At 39.4% G+C, this 26,662-nt stretch overlaps 1 protein-coding gene and 1 long non-coding RNA gene across 2 annotated transcripts; one reads left to right on the top strand and one right to left on the bottom strand.

The window, feature by feature from the left end:
- IER3IP1 (immediate early response 3 interacting protein 1) lies at positions 1-22,104 on the top strand. Its single transcript, XM_003914354.5, has 3 exons — positions 1-192; positions 19,199-19,300; positions 20,905-22,104. Exons 1-3 carry the CDS (start codon positions 102-104, stop codon positions 20,958-20,960), a joined length of 249 nt encoding a protein of 82 aa, XP_003914403.1. The 5' UTR covers positions 1-101; the 3' UTR covers positions 20,961-22,104.
- On the bottom strand, positions 21,113-26,600 carry LOC110741759. Its single transcript, XR_004180067.1, has 2 exons — positions 26,486-26,600; positions 21,113-22,768 (listed from the first exon to the last, which is right to left on the bottom strand). It is a non-coding gene; the product is annotated as an uncharacterized LOC110741759 (long non-coding RNA).
- Between the last annotated feature and the right edge of the window lie 62 nt (positions 26,601-26,662).

The following is a 26,662-nucleotide window of genomic DNA, read 5'->3' as shown; positions in this document are numbered from 1 at the left end:
GCCTCATCGGCTTCCGTAGGAAGGCGCCGGCCTTGGAGGCGCCACGTCCCTTGCGGCTGCGGGAGAGAAATCGCTTGGACTTCGGGCGGCTCCGGACGGCCATGGCTTTTACCTTGTACTCACTGCTGCAGGCAGCCCTGCTCTGCGTCAACGCCATCGCCGTGCTGCACGAGGAGCGATTCCTCAAGAACAGTGAGTGGGGCCGCGGGGCGCGGGCTGGGGCGGCGGCGGAGTCCTGGGGGTGCGAACCCTAATGGGGCGGCGTGGGGGGACACCACTGGCCCGGACAGAAGAACAGCGGAAGGCTCGGCTCGGAGTGGAAGCCGAGTCTTTCCTCTCATCAGCTTTGGGCTCAACAGCGGGAGAATATTCAACACACAGCCGCTGTGCAGGGCCCGGGGGTTGGGGTGGAGGGATACGGAGGTCAGTAAGTGCTACTACATAAGTGCTTGTGATTACTTCGATTCAGTAATTTAATTGCAGTTTTCTGTGACTTTTTTATTTTTATTTTTATTTTTTTTGAGACGGAGTCTCGTTCTGTTGTCCAGGCTGAAGTGAAGTGGCGCGGTCCTGTGACTACTTTCAATAGCCGAAAACCCAGGGTCTGAGGTTTGGGCTAAGAGTTGGGGGTGAGGGGCCGGGCGCGGTGGCTCACGCCTGTAATCCCAGCACTTTGGGAGGCCGAGGCCGGCGGATCTTGATGTCAGGAGTTTGGGACCAGCCTGGCAACGTGGTAAAACCCCGTCTCTACTAAAAATACAAAGATTAGCCTTGCGTGGTGGTGAAAATACAAAAGTTAGCCGGGCGGGAGGCTGAGGCAGGAGAATCACTTAAAGCTGGGAAGCGGAGGTTGCAGTGAGCCAAGATCGCGCCATTGCACTCCAGCCTGGGCAATAGAGTGAGACTCCGTCTCAAACAAAACAAAACAAAACAAAACGAGTTGGGGGTGGAGGGGAAGGAGGCATGGCTCATTTTGGAGCATCAGTAGTTCACTCACTGATGGAAGGCAGTAAGTGTTCCTAGGCTTTAGGAATTATAGGAAGGGAATGTGTTGGAGTTATCAGGACATTCAGCCACTCATGTTCCAAGAGAAGTTTATTCAGATAGCTTGTTGGGTGCATACAGTGTGCCAAAAACTGCTAGAATTTAGAAATTCAAAAATGAAAACACAAGTTATGCCTCCCAGGATCTCACGTTGTGTACCGTTTGAATTACTGAAACGTAAAACCAGGAGCAAGACTGATTCATTTCATTGATTACTTCAGAAGATATTTATTGAGTGCAAAGTATGTGCCAGGCCCATTTATAGTAACTGAAGTTACAGCAGCTACTCTGCCATTCTGATGGAAGTTAATCTAAATAAAAACTGAACAAGTGACAATAACAAGTATAGACAGTATTATGTAATAAAGAGAAGTACAGGCAGATACTAACTTGTGTATCTGCGAAAGCTTCTTGGAGGAAGAGTGTCTAACCTTAAATCTGATACATGAGTAAACATTAACTCGGTGAAGGTGAAGGGTTGGGAGGAGTTGGAAGGGTGAGGAGAGCTTTAAGTGGTGTCGACCTGATGTGAAAACTCTGAGGCAGGTGAGAAGAGGGTCTTAAGACAGCGACATGACCAGATTTGTGTTATTTGCAAGATCCTTCTGGCTACAATACGGAGGAAAAATTGGAAGGGAAAGCAGTGGATGTGGGAAGACCCATTCTTTTTTTTTGGAGACAGAGTCTCATTCTGTCCCCCAGGCTGGAGTACAGTGGTGGGATCTCAGCTCACTGCATCCTCCACCTCCCAGGTTCAAACGATTCTCCTGCCTCACCCTGCCGAGTGGCTGGGATTACAGGCATCTGTCACCACGCCTGGCTGATTTTTGTATTTTTAGTAGAGATGGGTTTCACCATGTTGGTCAGGCTGGTCTCGAGCTCCTGACCTCGTGATCTGCCCACCTTGGCCTCCCAAGGAATAGCCATTCTAAATAGGGCAAGTAGACACAAGTGGGTATAATAATAATGATAACTAGTACTTATGTAGCACTTATGTGCAGGATCTGTATCAAGTGCTTTACATATATTAACTGGTGTAGCCTTCACAGCAACTCTATGAGATAGTTTCTGTTTTCATCCCCATTTTCCAGTGGGAAACTAGAAGCACAAAGAGAGTAGGTGGCCTTTCTAAGAACACACAGGTAGAAAGTAGAAAGTGGTGGAGCTAGGATTCAAACTTCATCTTGCAGAGTTCATCTGTTCACTGCTATACAGAAAATAGAAGGGATCAAGTTGGGGGTTGAATTGTGTCCCTCAAAAAGATGTGTTGAAGTCCCAACCCTTGATACCTATGAAGGCGACCTTGTTTGGAAACAGGATCTTTGCATATGTAATGAAGTTAAAATGAGATCATACTGGGTTAGGTTGGGTCCTAGATCCAATGACTGGTGCCCTTATAAGAAAAGAGAGATTTGGAGACACACAGATGCACACGCAGAAGACCATGTGACAACTGAGGCAGAGATTGGAGTGATGCATGTATAAGGCAAGGTATACCAAGGATTTCCAGCAACTACTGGATGTTAAGAGAGAGTCATGGATGAGATTATCGCTCAGAGCCCCCAAAGGAACCAACCCTGCTTATGCCTTGATTTCAGACTTTTAGCCTCCAAAATTGTGAGAAAATTTCTGTTAAGCCACCCAGTTTGTGCTGCTTTGTTATGGCAGCCCTAGGAATCTTATGTAGATCAGAAGATATTTTTAAAGTAGAGGCTGGGCATGGTGGTTCACGCCTAGCACTTTAGGAGGCCAAGGTGGGTGGATCACTTGAGGTCATGAGTTTGAGACCACCCTGTACAACATGGTGAAACCCTGTCTCTACTAAAAATACAGAAATTAGCAGGGTGTGGTGTTGGGCGCCTGTAATCCCAGCTACTTGGGAGGCTTAGGCAGGAGAATTACTTGCCTGGGAGGCAAAGGTTGCATTGAGCTGAGATCGCGCCACTGCACTCCAACCTGGGTGACAGAGCAAGACTGTCTCTCAAAAAAAAAAAAAAAGGAAAAAAAGTAGAAAAGGCAGAATTTACTGTTGGACTTTGGGAATAAGAGTGGATGAAGTCAAAGATCTCTTGGCCCTCTGGGTTAAGCCACTGAGTGAGGGTAGTACCTTTACTGAGTTAGACAGTATTAGAGGAAAATTTGGGGTGATAGTGCTAGGTAAGGAGGTAAAGATATCATGAAATAAATTTTAGTCCTGCTCAGTTTGAGATTTCTATGAGATATGCAAGTGGAGATGTAAAATAGCCAGTTGGATTTAAGTCCATAGAAGAGCAGCACAAATTAGGGTGGAGATTGAAATTTGAATTTGTCAAGCATAGATAATAAATGAAGTCATATGAGAAGATGAAATTACCAAAGAAAAGAATAGAGTACAAAAAGAATTGGTGCCCCAGACAGCCCTAGAATCTCCTCTAGTATTTAATGTTTAGGTAGAGATGGAAGAACTGACAGAAGAACTTGACAAATGAGCAAAACAGAGATGGAAAAACCTAGACGGTGGGACTTCACCAGAATCAGGGAGTGTTTGAAGAGATACTGCAACAGTGGGATGTTACTGAGAAGCTTAGTATAGTAGTCCCCCCTCATCTGTGGTTTGGCTTTCCGCAGTTTCAGTTGTTGTCACCTGCCATCTGAAAGTACTAATTGGAAAATTGCAGAAATAAGCAATTCATGTTTTAAATTGCAACTGTTCTGAGTAGCCTGATGAAATCCTGTATCATGAGGACATGAATCTTCCCTTTGTCTAGCGTACGCACACCATATATGCTACCCACCCGTTAGTCACTTGGTTATTGGATGGAAAAAACATACTACTTATAGGGTTGGGTACTGTCTTCTGTTTCAGGCATCTACTGTGGAGTCTTGAAGTGTATCTCCAAGATTAAGGAGGGGACTACTGTAAGTTAAGGACTGAAAAGAGTCCTACTGATTCAGGGTAATTGAAGTCATTGGTGATTTTACAAGAGCAATTACAGCAGTGGGTAAAATCCAGATTGGAATGGGTTGGGAAGTGAGTAGAAAGTTATAAAATGGAGACAGTAAGATTATCCAATGTTATCTTTAAATTGGAGGAAAAGAAGAAAAGGTGGCTTGAAGGGATATGGGGATGTGTTTTACGGTGGTGGTTTTGTTTGTTTTTAGAGCTTGAGGTATCTCAGCAGTGACAATGAAAACTAGCCCTGTCTCTTCAACAAGTCAGCTCTATGAAGAAAGTGGAGGAGGGATGATCAGTGAGGCGTATAAACACAGTGTTTTCTAAGAAAGACCAAAAAAGAAGGCCCAGCACAGTGGCTTAAGCCTGTAATCCCAGCACATTGGGAGGCTGAGGTGGGCGGATCACTTGAGGTCAGGGGTTCAAGACCAGCCTGGCCAACATGGAGAAACCCCATCTCTACTAAAAATACAAAAAAATTAGCTGGGAATGGTGGTACGTGCCTGTAATCCCAGCTACTGGGGAGGCTGAGGCAGGAGAATCGCTTGAACCCAGGAGACAGAGGTTGGAATGAGCTGAGATCCCACTGCCGCACTACAGCCTGGATGACGGAGTGAGACCCTGTCTCAAAAAAAAAAAAAAAAAAAAAAAAGAGAGAGAGAGATGTCAATCTGCTAAATCTCAGAACAGTAAGAGTCTCTGTCATTTGAGCCACAGTCTGCTCTCGCAGCCTCCACAAAAAAAAGCAAAAGGAAGGAAATCATAAAGATTACAGTGAAAGTTAATGAAATACATAGTAGAAAAATATTAGAATTAAGAAAACCAAAAGCTGATTCCTTGACAAAATTGACAAGTCTTTAGCTAGACTGACTAGACTCAATTGGGAAATCCAAATAGACCTATAACATATAAAGAGATATAATTAATAATTTAAAGGCTTCTCACAAAGTCAAGCCTTCAACGTTGCATTCAACCAAACATTTAAAGAAGACTTAATACCAATTTCTCACAAACTCTTCCAAAAGATAGAGGGGATAGAACACTTTTCAATTCATGCCGTGAAGTCAGTATTAACCTAATATGAAAACCAGACAGAGACATCACAAGAAAAGAGACTGTAGACCTATATCTCTTTTGAATATAGCTGCAAAAATTCTCAACGAAATACTGGCAGACTAAATCTAGCAACCTATAAAAGGGATTATATACCATGAACAAGTGGGATTTGATTTATCTTGGGAGTACAGGGTTGGTTTAACATTTGAAAATCAGTTATGTAATACATGATATTAATAAAAATCACACAGTCGTCACAAAAGATGCAGAAAGGCATTTGACAAAATTCAGTACCCTTTCATGATTAAAAAAAATAATAATAACAAACTAGCAATAGGAGCGAACTTTCTTAATCTGATAAGGGGCATGTATGAAAATTCCCTAGTTAACATCATACTTAATGCTGGAACACTAAATTCTTTCTCTGATGTGGAATAAGACAAGGATGTCCTCTCTTGCCATTTTTATTTAACATTATAATGGGGATTCTAACAGGGCAGTTAGACAAGAAAAAAGACATCCAGATTATGAGGTTGAAAAAATAAAACTCTGTTTATTGATGACATAATTTTGTATATATAGAAAATCCTAAAGAGTCCACTACAAGGCTATTAAGACAAATGAATGAATTTAATAAGATTGCAGAATGTAGGAACACTGTAAAAATCAATTGTTTTTCTGTGCACAATGAACAATTGTAAATGAAGTTAAGGAGATAATTTTATTTACAACATTAAGGATTAAATAGGAATAAGTTTAACAGAAGTGCAAAGTTTCATGCTATGAGAACTATCAGGCATTGTTGAAAGAAAGAAGATTAAAGATCTTTTTAAAGATAGAGACTTCCCATGTTCCCAGATCAGAATACTTAATATTATTAAGATGACAGTACTTAATATTGATTTATAGGTTTAATGTGGTGTCTCAAAATCCCAGTTAGCTTTTTTGAAGAAACTGATGAGTTGATTCTAGAGGAAATGCAAGGAATCCAGAATAGTCAAGACAATCTTGAAAGAGAAAAACAAAATTGGAGTTGTGCTTTCCAATTTTAAAACTTATTGCAAAGGTCCAGTAATCAAAACAGGATGATACTGGCAGAAGGGTAGACATAGATCAATGAAATAGAATTTAAAGTCCATTTAAAAATCCTTACATTTGTATCAATTGATTTTCAATAATGGTGCCAAATAACCTTTTCAACAAATAGTTCTTTAACAACTGAATAGCCATATAAAAAAAAAGTAAAGTTGGACTCCTACCTCACACCATCTTCAAAAATTAACTCATAATCATAGACTTACAAACTGTAAGATAAAAAGCTATACAACTCTTAGAAGAACATACAGACAAAAAACCATGTGACTTTTTGTTGGCTAAAACCATCTCAGATACAACACCAGAAGCACAAGTGCCAAAGAAAAATAGATAAATTGGATTTCATCAAAAGTTTAAAAATTTCATGCTTTAAAAGACAACCACAGACTGGGATAAAATATTTGCAACTCATATATCTGATGAGTGACTTCTATCCATAATATATAAAGAACTATTGGAACTAAATAATAAAAGATAAATAACCCAATTAAAACATTTATGAAGGAACTGAATAGAATTTTTTTCCAAAGAACATAAGCAAATGATCAATAAGCACATGAATAGATGGTCAGCATTATTAATCATTAGAGAAGTGCAAACTGAAACCATAATGAGATACCATTTATTATTATGGCTATAATAAAAAGGTTAAATGATAACAAGTGTGGGTGAGGTTGTGAAGAAGTTGGAACTGTCATATATTGTTAAAGAGAATGTAAAATGGTTACATTCTCTTTAATGTAAAATGGTTCAGCCACTTCGGGAAACAGTCTGGCTGTTCTTCAAAATGTTAAACATAGTTACTGTATGACACAGTGATTCTACTCCTACGTGTACCAAGAGTATTGAAAACAAACATGGAATGTTCAAAATAGCATTGTTCATAATAGCCAAAAAATGGAAACAACCCAGATGTCCATCAGCTGATGAATAGATGACTAGCTGTGGTATATCCATAATGTAGAATACTATTTGGCAAAAAAAGTAATGAAGTATTATTACATGCCACAATATGGATGAACCTTGAATCATTATAGAAAGTGAAAGAAGCTAGTCATAAAAGACCACATATCATATGATACTGTTTATAAGAAAGATCACATAGCATATGATACTCTTTATGTTAGGCAATTTTATGTAGACAGAAAGTAGATTAGTGGTTGCTTGGTGCTGGAGGGCCTGATGGGGTGGGAAGTGGTTGTCAGTGTGTACAGGGTTTCTTTTGGGGTAGTAAAAGTATTCTAAAATTGAATGTGGTGATAGTTGCAGAACTCTGAGTGTACTTCAAATCATTGGATTATATGTATGAATTGTAAGGTGTGTGAAATACATCTCCAAAAAGCTGGGAGTCTTTGTTTTTTGAATTATACATTCTTACTTGAAAATAGGAAGTTTTGATAAGGTTATAGAACTGTGAACTCTTATACTCTGCTGATGGAAGTATAAGTTGGTACAACCACTTTGAAAAATTTTTTGGCAGAAGTAACTAAAGCTCATCCTACACATCTTCTGTGATCCTACAGTTTCACTCTTACACAAATGCTCATAAATATGTGCACCAAAAGACATGTATGAGAATGTTCATAGCAGCATAATCGCAATGAAAACTAGAAATGGTAGAATGACTAAATTGTATTCATATAATGGAATGCGCATAACAATGAAAAAGAATGAATTGTGGTCCTGCAAAGCAATATAGATGACTCTGACACAATTTGAGCAAAAGACAGACACAAAAGAATATATATTGGATAATTCCTTTACATAAAGTTTAAAAATGGACATAACTAATCTATAGTGCTATCTTCCTTCATGGTTTTGAAATCTAATGAGCTTTTAATACTCACTAATGCTACAGGCTGAATAATGTTCATTTCATATTGTTAGTTATGTTTAATAACCAAGTCTTTCATTATACTACCCTTAGGTGAAACTTAAGGGATTTTTTTTTTTGTCTTTTTTATTTTTTTCTTTTGAGATGGAGTCTCACTCTGTGGCTCAGGCTGGAGTGCAGTGGCGTGATCTCTGCTCACTGCAACCTCTGCCTCCCGGGTTCAAGCAATTCTGCCTCAGCCTCCCGAGTAGCTGGGATTACAGGCATCCACCACCACGCCTAACTAAAAAAAATTTTTTTTTTGAGGTGGAATCTCGCTGTGTTGCCCAGACTGAAGTGCAGTAGCATGATCCCGGCTCACTGCAACCTCCCCCTCACAGGTTCAAGTGATTCTTCTGCTTCAGCCTCCTGAGTAGCTGGGACTACAGGTGCTACCGCCACCATGCCTGGCTCATTTTTGTATTTTTAGTAGAGACCGTGTTTCACTGTGTTGGACAGGCTGGTCTCGAACTTCTGACCTCAGGTGATCCACCCCCCCCCCCCAGCCTCCCAAAGTGCTGGGATTACAGGTGTGAGCCACCACGCCCAACTGGGATATGTTTTAGAACACCTGCAATGTGTCCAACATTGTTTCAGACATTTTGGGTTTATAAGAGAAATACTTGGTTCTTGCCTTCAAGGAATGTAATTTATTTAAATAAACTATATGAGCTAATTGGAGAATAAGAAGTGACAGTTAACTTCACATTATTGATTGGGGTTAATATAAAATATACTGTAATTCCATTCTGTCTCCACAGCTAATTTAGGAAAGCATAGATTGTATGTCTGTAGCATCTCAGATTTTGTAGAATGATCTCAGTTTTGTATATTTAAAGCCATTGTTCCAATAAACCAGTAATTCTCACTTGAAAGTTTATTTCACAGTTATTAAAAGAGCATTTAAAAAATATAATGCCCAAACCCTACTGTAGATCTGTATTCAAATTTTAAAAGTGAAGTTCAGTAGTATGTATTTTCCAAAATTTCTGCAGGTGATTGAGATTTGTGCCCCTACATTAAAAACTCCTGGTACAGGGGGCCAGGTGCATTGGCTCATGCCTGTAATCCCAGCACTTTGGGAGGCTGAGGTGGGCAGATCATCTGAGGTCAGGAGTTCGAGACCAGCCTGGCCAACATGGTGAAACCCTGTCTCTACTAAAAGTAAAAAAATTAGCCAGGTGTGGTGACGCTCCGCCTGTAATCCCAGCTGCTTGGAAGGCTGAGGCAAGAGAATGGCTTGAGCCCAGGAGACAGAGGTTGCAGTGAGCTCACACTGCACCACTGCACTCCAGCCTGGGTGACAGAGTGAAACGCCGTCTCAAAAAAAAACAAAAAACAAAACAAAACAAAACAAAAAACTACTGCTAGAAACTGTTAGGATGGCCCAGATATATTAATACTTTGCCCTCTAGAACTTTGTCTTCCACACTTTGTCTTCTCTACAGAGGTAGCATATAAATATTTTGCCTGAGCATGTATTTTGAATGTGATCCCCAAACTAAGGGAAAACACTACATTGGCTCGTCTAAGTGAATAAGCTGTTGTTTAAAAATATCTAAATATGTTTTAAAATAGAAGTTTAAAATATTTTAAATACTTATTAAATATTATTTATATAGGTGCTTTCTTATTGCCTAGGTTTTTTATTTTATGTGTTTTTAATTTGGGTTTTTAGATAAGCAAGCATAGATTTTTGTAGCAAACTCCTTACTGGTCATCCTGCCTCCAGTTTCGCTTCTCAGGTGAAGCTGAGCCTGTTCTTCAATGGTTTGAAATTTTTCAGTTCTTCAGTATCTGTAGCCTTCAATATAAACTTCAACACTCTCATGTGATTTCAAGCCTACCATAAGGTGCCCCTTCCTCCTTCTCCTTCTCTTTTATCCTTCCCCAGTATTTGTCCTATGTACCATTTTTACCACTGCTGAGCCTTTACTCATTGTGACCTTTACTTAACCCTTTTAAGTGGCTAACTCCTCAGCCTGTCAATTAAGACCTACCTCTGGCATTGCCCTTTCCCTCACACCGTCTGTGACCCATCTCCATGGGTCATAGCATCACTGTAGTTTCTTTTCTGTCTCCTCCAGCAGACTGAGAAGGATTCTCTTATCTTTACAGTTCTGTCAATGAATATTTTCTAAATAATTAAATAACTTTACCGTTATCATAGTCTTGCAATTCCTGATGCAAGGGATATGTGTATTCTTATAAATAATTTAGTAGTATTTTGACAGTAATACAGGGAATATGTTGTTTCTTCCAGTGTTCCACAATGATGTTAATTTTCTTTTAGTACAAGAAAAAAAAAATGCCACATAGTGAAGTGGATTTTGATACCTGCAAAAAATTGTTCACTAGAGTTTTTGTTTGCTTTATCCAGTATCAATTTGACAGTCTAGTACTAGGTATACGTTATGAACACCACAATAGAAACGTCCCTCACATAAATCAGTGTATTAGTCAGCTCAGGCTGCCATAACAAAACACTATAGACTGGGTAGCTTAAACAATTTTCTCACAGTTCTGGAGCCTGGAAGTCCAGGATCAGGGTACTGGCATGGCTTGGTTCTGGTGAGGGCCCTCTTTCTGGCTTGCAGACGGCCAGGCTTCAGGCCATAGCAAACAGTTAAAATACCACACGCTATTACTTGATTCAGGGTTTATTAATAAATGATGCCTCCAGACCAGTATATTATTTTAGATTTTAAAATAGTGAGTGAGCTATTGTTGAATTTTAAAAAGCATTTGTTGAATTTTATCAGGGATTAAATGGAAATTATATAGAACTAAGAAAAAGTAGTATACCAGATAATTTACTTCTGCATATATCTTTTTTTAGTTTTTTTCTCTGATACAGAGTCTTGTTCTGTCACCCAGGCTGGAGTGCAGTGGCGCTATCTCAGTTCACTGCAACCTCCATCTCCTAGGTTCAAGCAATTCTCATGCCTCAGCCTCCCAGGTAGCTGAGATTACAGGCACACGCTACCATGCCCAGATAATTTTTGTAGTTTTTGTAGAGGTGGTTTTTTGCCATGTTGGCCAGGCTGGTCTTGAACTTCTGGCCTCAGGTGATCTGCCCGCCTTGGCCTCCCTAAGTGCTGAGATTACAGGCGTGAGCCATCACACCCGGCCACCATTGATCTTTTTGATAAAGGTCATTTTCAAAAACTTACATTAGCAGAGTTCTTTGTGTAGTTTATTAGGCACTTTCATGTTTATGATAGCATTTGATCACATGTAAACTTGGTGACATTGACAAAATCACTTTCATTTTCTTTTATAGATATGGAAATTGATCTCAGAGAGGCTGAGATCTACTCAGGGTCAGTGAGCTCTCAAAACTGTTACTAATACTTTTTCTTCAAAATATGTGTGCCGAGAGTTTTTGGCTGAGCCTGGATGGATTGCCATTTTGTGTGTGACTTTTTTGAAGTCTGGACAGCAGAAGAACATGTTTGGTGGTTGCAGTCAGTAACTTTTTCTATTCAACTGTATTTCTGAAATTAAGGCAGCAAGTACTGCTAACTGGTCTTATCATTTATTCTCTGCCAGACCCTCTAGCTGTGGAAGTGACAAGAAAACCAGATAATTAAATCTCTCTTTTTTTTTTGGAAAGAGGGTCTCTGTCACCCAGGCTGGTGTGCGGTAGCATGATCACAGCTCACTGCAGCCTTGGCCTCCCAGGCACAAGCAGTGCTCCCACCTCAGCCTCCTGAGTAGCTGGGACTACAGGAGCATAACGCCACTTTTTGTCAGGCTGGTCTCAAACTCCTGGGCTCGAGCAGTCTTCCCACCTCAACTTCCCAAAGTGCTGGAATTGTAGGTGTGAACCACTACACCTGGCCAAATCTTTCTCTTAAAAACAAAAACAAACAAAAAAAAGAAAAACAGCAATGCTCCTTAAAACTGTGGCTGGAAAACAACTGAGACTCCCTATGTAGCAGTTGGAGGGTAAACTATTTTTTCTAGTAAAAGATAATCCCTGGCTCCTGATCTTTTACTTGTCACATTTGTATTCGTATGTGGAATATCTAGACTAATGACTTACTGTCTCCATCTGGAAATTCTCCATCCATTTTTTTTTCATTCTGGTGGCATAAGAGTAGAGACTGGGCTGCAATTAACTGAGAACTTACTATATGTTTAAATTACTTCAGTGGTGATGCTTTAATTATGTTAATTCCAGTATTGTAGAGTTTTATCTTGTTTTGTTGAAGAGCAAATTTTTTTTTTTCTGGGAGTCACTCATCTCACATGTAAAAAAATATGTTTAAGCAATTTTTTGGAATGGATCTAAAAGAAAAAAGATTGCTGGGAAGTATGGTTTCCAATAAAAATTGAGTGCATAATCCATATAGTACTTAAGACAAATCCTTTTTGCCATATGTGAAATTGGATGGAAAGGATTGATAATTTAACTGATGATACATTTTAAAACAAGTAAAGAAAATGAAACTATCAATACCATGTAAAGGTGGTTTTAAAACACAATTTTGAATAACATGATGCCACAGAACTCATCCCAGCCCTCAGGATGTTCATGCTGTGGGGAGGAAGACCTAGTTGCAGAGGGCTTTCTTTTTAAATTTTTTTTATCAAAGCAATATGTGTATGGCTTTCAAAGTCAAAAAGCTCATCAGTTTATAAGGAAAGAAGCCATTTGCCTCATTCCTGTTTGACCTGAGCCCCACTCCTTAGAAGCAGACTATTGACTTATGCTATGGAAGGGTTTCACACAATTATACCACCAGCAGCACACTCAGGCTTGAGTGAGCACAAGCATACTAGTCCTCCCTTATTTACAGTTTCGCTTTCCACAGTTTCAGTTACACGTAGTCAATCACAGTCTGAAAATACTGAAATGGGAAATTCCAGAAATAAGTAATTTATACATTTTAAATTGTGGGCTGTTATGAGTAGCATGATGAAGTCCTGTACCATCCTGTTCCATTCCACCTGGGATGTGAGTTACTCATTTGTCCAGCGTCTCCGTGCTGTGTATGCTGCCTGCCTCAGCTACCTGTTAGTCACTTAGCAGTCATCTTGGTTATCAGAGTAAATGTTGTAATATCACAGTGCTTATGTTCAAGTAACCCTTATTTTACTTAATACTGACCCTAAGGTGTAAGAGCGGTGATGTTGGCATATTGTTATAATTCCTCTATTTTATTATTAGTTACTGTTGTTGATCTCTTACTATGCCTAATTTATAAATTAAACTTTACCAGAGGTGTGTATATATAGGAAAAAATATATAGCATATTTAGGGTTTGGTACTATCCGTGGTTTCAGGCATCCCCTGGGGATCTTGGAATATATGCCCCATAGATAAGGGGATTACTATACACATACTTCTCTTCCATCTCTCCCTTCTCCAACCAATTATTGGTTATATCAGCATTCCATGTTTACTATTACTATGAATATTGCTCATAGCTGAATGGTAAAAAAATATGACTTTTATTCTTATAGTTGATTTGTGATTTAGTTATAGCATTCTAGATTGAAACTAATTTTTCTGCAGTTTTGAAAACATTGTACCTTTAATTTTCTCATTCATTGGGCTGTTTTCTGATTGAACCTTTTTGGCTAAAAAGGCTCATGTTCTTTAGTTTGGGGATATTTTATCTTAATATTTCTTCAATAATTGCTTCTTATTTTTTCTTGTCTCTTTTTGGAACTGATTATTTTGACAGATTTATACTCCAATTTTCTTTTTTCTTTAATTGTGTTTGGTAGGTTTTCTTAATTTCATCCTGCAACCACTTTTTTTGAACTTTTAATCCTAATGTAGCAATAGCTGCTTGATCCCTGGATGGGATCTGTTCTTATGGTATTCTGTTTTTGTTTCATAGCTACAATGGCTTTTATCTAAGGATGTTCATTTAAAAAATGTATTTTTCTACTTCTTGCATCTTCTCTTCCTTAGAGTCTCCATTTCTGTTTGATATGTCTTTCCATATTAAGAATTGTTCTTTCTTGACTATTCGTTTAATTGTAAGGGACTGAGAAGCTCTTTGGAAGTTCCATGTGTGTGGTCAGGGCTTGTTTACTGGTGGGTCTCAGTATTAAGTGAATGAAGAAATTGGCTATTTCATTGAGGTGAGGCCCCCAAATGTCAGTATTGGGAGGAAGTCTTTCTTCCTGGACAATTGGCCAATTTCCAGAGTAATTTTCCTAATAGGTCTGTGGCCTGGGGGTTGGGGACCCCTACATTACTCTCACGGACCTATTAGGAACTGGGCCACTCAGCAGGAGGTGAGTGGCAGGCGAATGAGCTAAGCTGCTTCTGTATTTACAGCCATACCCCATGGCTTACATTAGTGCCATCACCACCACCCCCCAGCCCCTGTCTGTGGAAAAACTGTCTTCCACAAAACCGGTCCCTGGTGCCACAAAGGTTGGGGACCGCTGGTAGGATATAAAACTAGAATGTCAGTTTAAGGAGTTTGGTTCTTATTATGCCTTAGTCTGCTTCTAAGGAATGGGGCTCAGGTCAAGGAGGAATGAGGCAAATGGCTTCTTTCTTTCTTTATAAACTGACAAGCTTTTTGACTTTGAAAGCCATACACATATTGCTTTGACAAAAGTAAACAAATTTAAAAAGAAAGCCCTCTGCAATTAGGTCTTCCTCCCCTCAGGCACTAATAGGACTAGTGCCTGAGCTCTGCCTCCTGTTAGGTCAATGGTGGCATTAGATTCTTACAGGAACATGAACCCTGTTGTGAACTGTGCACGCGAGGGATCTGTGTTGTGTACTCCTTGTAAGAATCTAATGCCTGATGATCTATCAGTATCTCCCATCATCCCCAGATGGGGCCGTCTAGTTGCAGGAAAACCAACTCAGGGCTCCCACTGATTCTACATTATGGTGAGTTGTATAATTATTACAGTATGTATTACAATGTAATGATAATAGAAATAAAGTACACAATAAATACAATATTCTGGAATCATCCTGAAACCACCACCACCCCCCAGCCCCTGTCTGTGGAAAAACTGTCTTCCACAAAACCGGTCCCTGGTGCCACGAAGGTTGGGGACCGCTGGAGTAATTGACTGCGAATAGGAATACTTGGAGGGGTGTGGTAGGATATAAAACTAGAATGTCAGTTTAAGGAGTTTGGTTCTTATTCAGTAGGCAATGGGAATCAAGGTAGCAAGATATAAACCTTTAAGGAAGAAAACTCACAAGGGTTGAGATATCAAGATTACAGGGGTATCTATTAAAAGAGTCTTGCAAGAGATAGCAAAGGCTGTGATAGTGACAACTGTGATGGTAGTTGTACTATGGTAATTCAAAAAAGAACAAAACCCCTGTGGACTGGAAGGACTATAAGCAGAACCTGAGCTAGGTTCTGTGAAGAGTGAGTAGGAGCCAACAACAACCCTGTTGTAAACTTGAATTTTAAATTAGTTTTATACCACAACATATCTCAGTGACAAAAAAAGCAAACAACCATTATTTAGCATTTTATTTCAACCGAATAAAAGTTGATTAAAAGTGAAATCTTATTTCCTGATATTTGAGTCTTTCAGGTACATATATTCTAAAAAACTGTTCGCTTCAAGTTTAAGGGTTAGCATGTCAGGAATTAATTAAGCCCTGTAGTCATACGAGATAGGGAAAATTTGACCTGAAATGAGGACAAGAAAAGGACAAATTGCAGAAATGAGAACATGTAAGTCTTCAAAAGAATGTGTCGCACAATATAAAAAGAATTAGTGCATAAGGGTGAAGAAGTAATGATTTGTAGTATCATAGGAAAATGACAAAAGAATGTAAAAGACTCACTTATAGAGAATAAGAGGGGTAGTGGGCTAAATTCCTCAACTGAAAACTAAATGAAGAGGAATGATAAGGAAAAAGGTAAAAAAAGATATGTTCTGCTGGCAGGATAGAGCATGTTTTGGAAGCCTAACCAAGCTATTACAGGTTTGGATCATAATCCCAAAAGTCCTGGATGCCATAATTCCTAATGTCTCAAATCCCAAAAGATTAAAATCCTGAATGTTGAAATCTTAAAAGCTGAATTTTGGGGAAGGGATTAGTGTGTTTTAGGAGTATAAACAGGATAGTTATATCAGGTTAGGTGCATCATGTTAGGCGGAACTATTACCGTGTTCTTGTCTTTATTTGCATTTGGTGGGAAATTCAGGTGAGTGGATTGGCTACCAGATGCTGCAGTGGTGAAAACTTAAGTTTAAAAATGCATCATTTGCCTGTGTTAGCATTCCTTCCAGCTGATGGCATTCCAGGAGCTTTTAATGAGTTGAACCCACATTTGCCTGAAGAAGCCAGCGAAGTTACTGACTGGTTCAAAAATAGTTATGTGCATAGTAGGGTAAGACGACACTGATGCAGCAGTATTGCTTTTGATCACCAGTGTTGTTTCCACCAAATTTGTGATCTCTATATAAGTGGATGTGAAATGGATTTCTGGGTACCCAAAACAACATAGAAGCATGGCACAGAGGATGGGAACTTTTATTTATTTTTTATTTATTTTATTTATTTATTTATTTATTTATTTATTTATTTATTTATTTATTTTTTGAGATGGAGTTCCGCTTGTTGCCCAGGCTAGAGTGCAATGCCGCGATCTTGGCTCACTGCAACCTCCACCTCCCGGGTTCAAGCAATTCTCCTGCCTCAGCCTCCTGAGTAGCTGGGATTACAGGCATGCCCCACCAAGCCCAGCTAATTTTGTATTTTTAGTAGAGACGGGGTTTCTCCATGTTGGCCAGGCTAGTCTCGAACTCCCGACCTCAGGTGATCCACCCGCCTCAGCCTCCCAAAGAGCTGGCATTAGAGGTGTGAGTCACCGCGCCCGGCTGATGATGGGAACTTTTAATAGGGAAAGCTCATGTTGATGTATATCGAACCATAGAAGAATTTCAAAAAGAGCAATGCCACCTAGAAAATGAATGTGAACATTTTGTCTGAGGAGAGCCATGTCCTAAAAGAAAAAAAAGCAGCTATTCATTGTGATGCAGGACATCAAAATATAGTTAATGATGGAGAAAGCCAACTAGCCCTTAAGGAATATCTCCATGCAATTGCCCATAATCTATCCCTGTAATAACACATTATCATATGTCGATTTTTTTCAGCTTTTTTCTTTTTCAGTTGTTTTCACTATTTTCAATTGTCAGCATGATTTTTTACAATTCCCAATGCTATGTATTTCATCTTTACATCATTTGCAATACTGGAGGTATAAACTGTGTAGAGACTTTTAGAGAGTTGTTTTACACATTCTTTGCAAATTTGACTGCAAAAGTACATTACCACAGTGTTGACTTTGTGTTTAGGCATTGTGCATGTATGTAAAAACGTTGAAACTTCCTCAGTAAATGAAGAAAGGTTCTTTATGTATATCTGTCTGCATTAGTGAAAAATAAAATTTCTTGTTATCTCAGCTCTTGGGGAATTGCATATGCAGTGGTTACCTACTGTAGTTTTTGATTGATCTGTCAAAAGACTTAGGTTGTTTGTCGTGGTATTTCAGATGACCACAGTTATAAAGCTAGGTGAACACACTTACCAACCATAGTGATAATGTGTTTATACATTTCCTTTTTCACCTCTTTCTTTGTGAATATGGTTCACCTCATGGCTGTTACACCTGTGTGACTGTCATTAGTATACCTTAGTGCTGCAAAAATATATATATGCTGTCATTGCCTATTTTTTTGTGTAAAGTGGTCTTTGAAGTGTTCTGTTGTGTTTTTATGTTTCTCAAATGACACATTTGCCTCTTTAAAAATTTGTTTTTAAACTCTGTTGCCCAAGCTGGAGTGCAGTACCATGATCATGGCTCACCACAGCCTCAGCCTTCCCCAGGTTCAGGTGATCCTCTCACCTCAGCCTCCTGAGTAGCTGGGACTACAGGCGCACACCATCACACCCAGCTAATTTTTGTAGTTTTAGTAGAGACAGGGTTTCGCCATGTTACCCAGGCTGGTCTCGAACTTCTGGGCTCAAGTGATCCACCTGCCTTGGCCTCCCAAAGTGCTGGAATTATAGGTGTGAGTCACCATGCCCAGCCCCCAAATTCTTTAAAAGATAACTCCCCTTTTAAAAATATGAATGAGGGCTGGGTGCTGTGACTCACGCCTGTAATCCAGGAGGCCAAGGTGGGTGGATCACTTGAGCCCAGGAGTTCAAGACCAGCCTGGGTAACATGATGAAATCCCGTTTGTATTAAAAATACAAAAATTAGCCGGGTGTGGTGGTGTGCACCTATGGTTCCAGCTACTCGGGAGGCCGAGGTGGGAGGATCACCTGAACTTGGGGAGGTCGAGGCTGCAGTAAGCCATGATTACACCACTGTACTCCAGGCTGGGTGACTCCAGCAGGGTGACAGAGTGAAACCTTGTCTCAAATGAAAAAGAAAGAAAGAAATATTTAGGCCGAATGCAGTGGCTTGTACTTGTAATCCCAGCCCTTTGGGAGGCTTAGGTGGAGGATAACTTGAGATTAGCCTAGGCAGCAAAGTGAGACCCTGTCTCTATATTATTGTAATTTTTTAAAAAGAATCTAAAAAATTATTCTTCCTAGAATTACATTTTTGAGATTTTGATGTTTCTTGATTGTCATTTTTGGGATTTTAGATGTCAGGGTTTTGATCTTTTGGATTTTCAAGATTTGGTATTATGGTGTTTGAGATTTGTGTATTTTGGTATTATGATCGACTCCCACTTTACCAGATTTACTTTAAAAGTTTCCCCAAGTAATGTAGACAGTGATTCTCAGCTACAGCATTTTTATACTAATGATCGTGATGGGTTTTGTAAATTCTGAATTGAGCTAATTATAATAATTATATAGTTTGACATTATGCTTTGGTTTTCAGTTGTGACTTGAGAAGTATTTTATATGGTATTTTTAACAAGGAGAAAAAAACAGTTACAAAGATCATCTTCACTAAACTAAATGCCATGGAATAATTTAGATTGTAGTTTATTTTATAAAATCAAAGTGTAAATGAAGTGAAGCGAGGGTGTTGCTGCTATCAAAAGTTAAAAAGAAAACAAATATTTAACTCACTATTGTTTTAACTTTTCTTAAAAGTCATATGACTTTATACTTTGTCTTTAACAAGGTCTCAAACTAATCTTTTAGAAGATGACTAGTAAGGGAGCAAGGCAAGTGTGTAATAACTTTTAACACAGCTAATCTTTACATTATACAGTTGGCTGGGGAACAGACCAGGGAGTTGATGGATTCGGAGAAGAGCCGGGAATTAAATCGCAACTAATGAACCTTATTCGATCTGTAAGAACCGTGATGAGAGGTAAGAAGAAAAGCCAATAGAGCACTCTTAAGTTTTAATGTTGTGGTTTAAGTAGCAAAGGTTCTAAATGTGAATACCACATATGCCATTCATAGTGGGAATTTTTTTTCTCTTTTAACATGGCTTTAATGTCCATCAGTGACAGACTGGATTGAGAAAATGTGGCACATATACACCATGGAATACTATGCAGCCATAAAAAAGGATGAGTTTGTGTCCTTTGTAGGGACATAGATGCAGCTGGAAACCATCAATCTCAGCAAATTATCGCAAGAACAGAAAACCAAATACTGCATGTTCTCACTCATAGGTGGGAATTGAACAATGAGATCACTTGGACACAGGAGGGGAAGCATCATACACCGGGTCCTAGTGTGGGGACAGGGTAGGGGGGAGGGATAGCATTAGGAGATATACCTAATGTAAATGACGAGTTAATGGGTGCAGCACACCAACATGGCACATGTGTACATATGTAACAAACCTGCACGTTGTGCACATGTACCCTAGAACTTAAAGTATAAAAAAAAGTTAAATAAAACAAAACAAAACAAAAAGAAAGTTCCTGTTTTTTTTTTTTCTTTCTTAGTTTGCTTCTTACTTCAATTTAAGCCAGTTGGTACAAATAGAATGCGTAATATAATCTGTATTATCTGTTTGTGTGTTACCTGTCAGAGCTAAAAGACAAAATTATATTCTTGCCTTTTGGAAACTATTGCTTCCAAGTTGTAAAATCATATACAGTATTGGGAGATTTTCGAGAGAAAGCTCGGCACGTTGGTTTACTCCTGTAATCCCAGCACTTTGGGAGGCCAAGGCAGGCAGATCACCTGGGGTCAGGAGTTCGAGACCAGCCTGGCCAACATGGTGAAACCCTGTCTCTACTAAAAATACAAAATTAGCCGGTGGTGCATACCTGTAAGCCTAGCTATTCAGGAGGATGAGACAGGATGATGGCCTGAACCCAGGAGGTGGAGGATGCAATGAGCTGAGATTGTGCCACACCACTGCACTCCAGCCTGGGAGACAGAGCAAAACTCTGTCTCAAAAAAAAAAAAAAAAAAAATAGAGATCTGGTATCTGTCATTCTACTGGAAAATATTTTTGAGCAATTCAAGAAAAAAAAGAGTTCAAAAGCCTTCTATTCAAAATCATTATAATTAGGACTTCTTCTCCCTTTAATCACAACCTTGGATACAATGGTAAGTAAGTTCATTTTTAATGTAGTAAAATGACACTACAGAATCTTCTTTGCACTCTATTTCTAATCTCAATTGTCAGTGACAACCCTGTGGGTCTACTTCTCCCTGGCTCCAATGCACTTGTGTTCCTGGGGTTGCACCGGGAGTATCCACAGATGTTTCACATTGATCTAGCTGTTCCAGTGCAACCCTTACTCCCAGTTATACAAGCTCTCTTTAAATTAAGTTTTGGATCTAATGATCCAATGTGTTTTAGAATGTTTCTTTGTTATAACTATTTACAACATGATTATGATGACATATTGTTAGATATTTCTATCCTTCCTGGAGGCTAATAATTATTTTCTAGTTTTTTCTCTGTTTTTTCTTTATAGTAACAAACTTTTTTTTTTCTCTTTGCAGTGCCATTGATAATAGTAAACTCAATTGCAATTGTGTTACTTTTATTATTTGGATGAATATCAGTGGAGGAAATGGAGACTCAGAAGAAGACATGCCAGTAGAAGTTATTACTTCGGTCATTATTGGAATATTTTTATCTTAGCTGGCCGACCTTGCACTTGTCAAAAATGTAAAACTGAAAATAAAACCAGAGTTTCTATTTATCTGGTTTTTTTTTTTAATGTTGCACTTGTAGTTTCATTACAAAAAGATCAGATCATGAGAGGTAGTAACTCTCCAGGACTGGAATATCTGACTGCTCACTGTTAATAGTAGTTCATGCTGTGATGAGATTGTTAAAAGGGTGCAAGACTGTTGCTTCTCTTTTTCTTAGATATTTTTCTATCTCTCACTTCTCAGTGATGAATTTTTTTTTTCAAAGTTTTGAAGTTCCTTGCAACTTAGCCATGATGTGAATGGTTATCCCTAGATAAAATTTAAAGGATTTTTAAAAAGCAATTACTGCACATAAAATGATAAATAGGTAATTTGAATAATTTTATTTTAAGCTCCTTGGTTAATTATTTTGTCTATCGTCTTAGCTATAAGTTCAAATTTATACATACTATTGAGTATTAATATTCTCTGATTTCAGGGAGAATTTTGTCAGTCACATGATGATTATGTTTTTGTTTAACATTCTTTCCATGCATCTGTTATTTTATTAATTGGCCTGAATGATGAGACCAGACCAGTGTTTACAGATTTTCATTGTCAGAAAAATCTATAAGTCTGCCCTTTTTACAATGATGATTTAAAAAAAAAAAAAAAAAGCATAAATATTAGCCTGCAAGAGCAGTCCTAAACAATCACAATTAAACTGTACTACCCAAGAAAACTGTTTATTGTGAAGCATTTACCTTCAAAAAAATCATTACATTTCTGTTTCTTGGTGGAGTAGCACATTGTGGAGTGTGATTCTTAATTCTTCATTAAGTTTATCAATAGGACATTCATGCTGGATAGGTTGTCTTTTGTTTTTATGTCTCAGACCATTTTGTGAGGTTGTTTGCCCATCTCATAATACAGATTTATGCAGAAAGGTTGAAATTATGTAAATGGTTTTTATGGAAGTTAATCAGTTACAATATTTTAAAGGGGTAGAATGGCATCTTTGTTTATAGGAGAACATTTGTAAATAAAGTTGAATTTCTAAGTCAAGCACTTGTTTCTGTACCTTAGTATAAACCTTTCAGTGTTAACTGCATTAATCTCCATTTTGTGTGAACACCTCTTATTATGTTCTTTGCTGTAAAATTACTGAGTATAGAGTTAATGAAAGTAAATATTTACATCTTTTTTTTTTTCTTCTTTGGCGAATTAACTGAATTGCTGACATACATCCAGAAGACTCACGAGCAACTTTTATTTCATGACTTAAGTTACTTCTAAAACTATGGAGCAGGTATTAAGTACCTTTTGACCTTTCCTGAGTTAGAGATGGATGATCTTTGGACTGTAGGCTTGCAGCTAGTCCAAGGAATGTACCATGGATTCTTAGTTGATTACTTGGCTTGTATGAATGACTAATTTGGTACTTAGAGGCCATGTTCTTTTAGCCTTACAAAGAACTCATGCATAAGTTCAAGTTTGAGCTACTGAAAAGATTCAAAAGAAGCAGTTACTTGAGGGCAGGCCCATTTCCCCATATGGTATGAGCAGTACAAATTTTTTTAAAAAGAAAGACCTTGATCTGATGTTATTTTTCATGTAAGACATTACAGCATACCTTCATCTTAATTCAGTGTTGGGATGTTGTTCAAATATTCCATCAGGGAGCAGTCACAGAAGGACCAGGATCAAAGTATTCTGTAACCAAGTAGTTCTGAGGAAAGTGAAGCAATGAACATCAAAATATGTCATATCTGGAGGCCACTTCCTAATTCCAGTTTGTGGCTAACGAAGGGTCTGTAAGCTTTCACAGGTCAGCCTTGGTTTCCCCAGAGCAGTTGTGATTCAGTAAACAGTGTGTTATTTTAATAGACAATGACTTAAGTGCCTGTTGGCCTGCCCACGTCCTCCCCTTTATCTATTATCAGGATTAACAATTTGTGATCATTCTGGACTCCAAATACCAATTATGTTTATAGTCCTTATGTATTCTGGCCCTGTGTTTGCATGCCTCTGAACTGTGTGAAGGTTCTTGCCTCTAGTCTGTAGATATTAACCAAATTCATACCCTAGTCACTAATCAAGTACAGTGGTTTTCAAACTTTTATTGTTAACAGCAGAACCAGATTTTCAAAGGAATTCTGACACAACTAACATTCCAGTATCTAAAACAGATGAGAGTAGTTCCATTTGTTTGTTTTTAGTTGAAGTAGGGCTGGGATTCAAAGGCTCACTATTCAGCCTCCACTGCACTCTTGTCAAGCTTCCCAAGGCATTTCCATAAAACCCTAAATTTTCAAAAATATAGCTAAAAAGTATCTTATAAAAACCCCTGCTTTAGCCATAAAAAAGAATTAGATAATATCTTCTGTGGGAACATGGATGGAGTTGGAAGCCATCATCCTTAACAAACTAATGTAGGAACAGAAAACCAAATACCGCATGTTCTCACTTATAAGTGGAAGCTAAATGGTAAGACCTTGTGGACATAAGGAGGGGGACAACAGACACTGGGGGCTATTTGAGGGTGGAGGGTGGGAAAGAGTGCCAGAAAAAAGTAACTATTGGGTACTGGGCTTAGTACCTGGATAACAAAATAATCTACCAAACCCCCGTGACACAAGTTTACCTATTTAACAAACTTGTACATGTACCACTAAATCTAAAAGTTAAAAAAGTAAAAATACAAAAAAATAAAATCCCTGCTTTAGGGAGGTTGGAGGGGGTGAGGGATACAGAAGCTACATATTGAGTACAATGTACAGTAGTCCAGTGATGGGTGCACTAAAATTTCAGACTTTACACCACTATACAATTCATCCATGTAACCAGAAACCACTTGTACCCCTAAAGCTATTGAAATAAAAAGCTAGATGAGTTCTCCCACCTTTCTCTCCCCACCAAAATCCTTGCTTTAGATACAATAAAAGTAGGCAATCTGATCTGTGTTCTGTATGTGTTAGATGTGTATTACTGGTGAAATAACAAGAGAAAGCAAGATATTTGACTAGTAAAAAGACTAGGAGGCAAGATATATCTAATATATCAAGCAAACCTTTTGCCATGTGACTGAAAGCAAATACACTTCCTAAGACTTCAGTAGTTTTTGGTTATCCTATCTGTAAAATTGGTCAATAACCTTCAGAACAGAAGTCTGGTCCAGATTATCTATATATATCTTTTCCAGATCACTAATCTTTGAATCCAGTTGTGCTTCAACCAAAGAGATGTTCTCCTGAAAGTGTTTTTTATTAAGTAAATCACTTTCTCATTTATTAGTTTCTAAGTTATTACCAAAGTAACGTTTTGAGGCTGGGCATGGTGGCTCATGCCTGTAATGCCAGCGCTTTGGGAGGCCGAGGCGGGAGGATCACTTGAGGTCAGGAGTTTGAGAACAGCCTGGCCAACATGGCAAAACCCCGTCTCTATTAAAAGAACAAAAGTTAGCCGGGTGTGGTGGCACATGTCTGTGATTCCAGCTACTCAGGAGGCTGAGGCATGAGAATCGCTTGAACCTGGGAGGCGGAGGTTGCAGTGAGCTGAGATTGTGCCACTGCACTCCAGCCTGGGCTGCACAGTGAGACTCCATCTCAAAACAACAAAAATAACATTTGATACCAATCAGAATGGAATTCTTTTTTGTTAAGATTTCTCTTGGCCCCTGATTGTTCATTAGATGTCAAATACTGTGAAAACATTTGATGCAAGGACCTGGGTCACAGTGAGCAATGTCCAAGGGTATCAATGATCAAGATAAGTTTTTCCTACTGTTTTTGTTCCAGTTCAGATACTGCTTTATGTCTTCACTCCTTTGGGTTTTTTGCCCCCTTTTTTTGTCTGAATCCAGCCCCTCCCTTTGGAGGGCTGAATTTCTTCTTTACTTATCTTGCCTTTCATCAAGTAGATCCATATGGAGAGATGAAAGCCATTAGTCCTATCCCATGATTCCACATAATGTGAATGAGGCCAGGCATTGGTGCTCGTGCCTGTAGTCCCAGCACTTTGGGAGACTGAGGTGGAAGAATTGCTTTAACCCAGGAGTTTGAGACCAGCCTGGGCCACATGTGAGACCCCACCCTGTCTACAAAAATCAAAATTAGCCAGTTGTGGTGTGCACCTGTGGTCCCAGCTGTCTGGGGAGGCTGAAGCAGGAGGATCCTTTGAGCCTGGGAAGTCGTGGCTGCAGTGAGCCATGATTGCACCACTGCACTCCATTCTGGGTGACAGAGAGAGGCCCTGTCTCAAAAAAAAAAAAAGAAAAAAAGAAAAAAAAAGACACTATCAGTCACACTACCCAATTGCCCAGTCTTGGAGCCTGATAATTGATGCCTTCTCCCTAACCCCAATCTAATCTGTCACCAGTTTCTGTTTTGCCTCTTATGAATTTATCCTCTTCGCTTTGTTTCCACACATTCTAATTAAAGTATCTCTCTTGTAGCCTTGCAGTGGGACTCTTACGTGGTCTCACCCATTCTGGCATCTCTCCTATCCATACTGCAGGCAGAGGAAGCATTTAGAAAAATACATTTCTTATATTACCCACTTAAAATCCTTTGGTGATGTCTTAATCTGGTCAAAGACAGCTAGCTCATAAGGGGAAACTAGAACCAAATCCTTTTTCCTTCAACCAACTAGGCCTCACACAAAACTTAAACTTAGCAAATATGAGTAAGACAAAAAAACTTCAGATTCAGCGGGGAGAAAAAGCAAATGGCTCCTAGTCCAAGGGACAGAATGGGTTACAGCTCTTAACAGGGCTGGCTGCAGCCTTGGGTAGTGGGGGTGTTAGATTGTGGCATACGGGTGGCACATATGGGTCCCCAGTCAAGGACAGAGCAGTGGTTTTATCAAGGGGTATAACCCTAGTATAAGGTGTAACCCGAGTATCCTACTATGTCAAGAGGGCTCCAGAAAGTTGTTCAGTCACTTTCATAGTGAGTGCATAAGAGTGACCTTTCTGTACTCTATTATTCAGGTCCACATAACTACTTGCATCAAGAGGAGACAAGTAGAGACCCCCACGAGTGTGGCAGCGGGGTAGGGAGGGAGGTGGTTCTGGGTGTACCAAGATAGAGCTCCCGTGGAACAGGAAGGCACGGCCCGTAGTGGCTCTAATCGGGAGAGAGGCAGGGTGGGAAGGCTGACTAAAGTTTAGGGATGGCTGAAGCGGGAAAGGAGGGACGTCGCTGCCTCAGGGAGTAAAGGAGAAAGCAAGAGGTGCCAGGTGCTATTCAAGTAGCTAAGGGGGAAATGGCGACTTCGGAGATCGGGTGGTCTAGCGAAGTATGACTTCTTAGTTAACCCTCGAGAGTGGACAACTAGTGGAGGAAGGGAGGGTGAAGGCAAAGAACACTACTCAGTAACACTCGGTTCAACAGTGGTGCTGTGGACTGTAAAACAGCTACCGAAGAAAGGCAGGGGATTATTTTACCTCGTGCATCCCGGCCCAGGAGGCCGCGCCCTTGGGAAAGCAGGTCTCTAGAAGGGCGTAGCTTTCCGTCACCGGCGTTGCAGACGGAGAACTACTCGACGCGGTAGCTGTACGGCTCGGCGGAAACCTCGGGCGAAGGGTGGGGCGAAGCCGCGAAAGGTGGGGTTTCCGGCGCGG

Source organism: Papio anubis, chromosome 19, assembly GCF_008728515.1.
Source record: "Papio anubis isolate 15944 chromosome 19, Panubis1.0, whole genome shotgun sequence".
NCBI classification, from domain to species: domain Eukaryota; kingdom Metazoa; phylum Chordata; class Mammalia; order Primates; family Cercopithecidae; genus Papio; species Papio anubis.
Note: the sequence above shows the minus strand (reverse complement) of the source record. Positions and strands in the feature narration are given on the sequence as shown.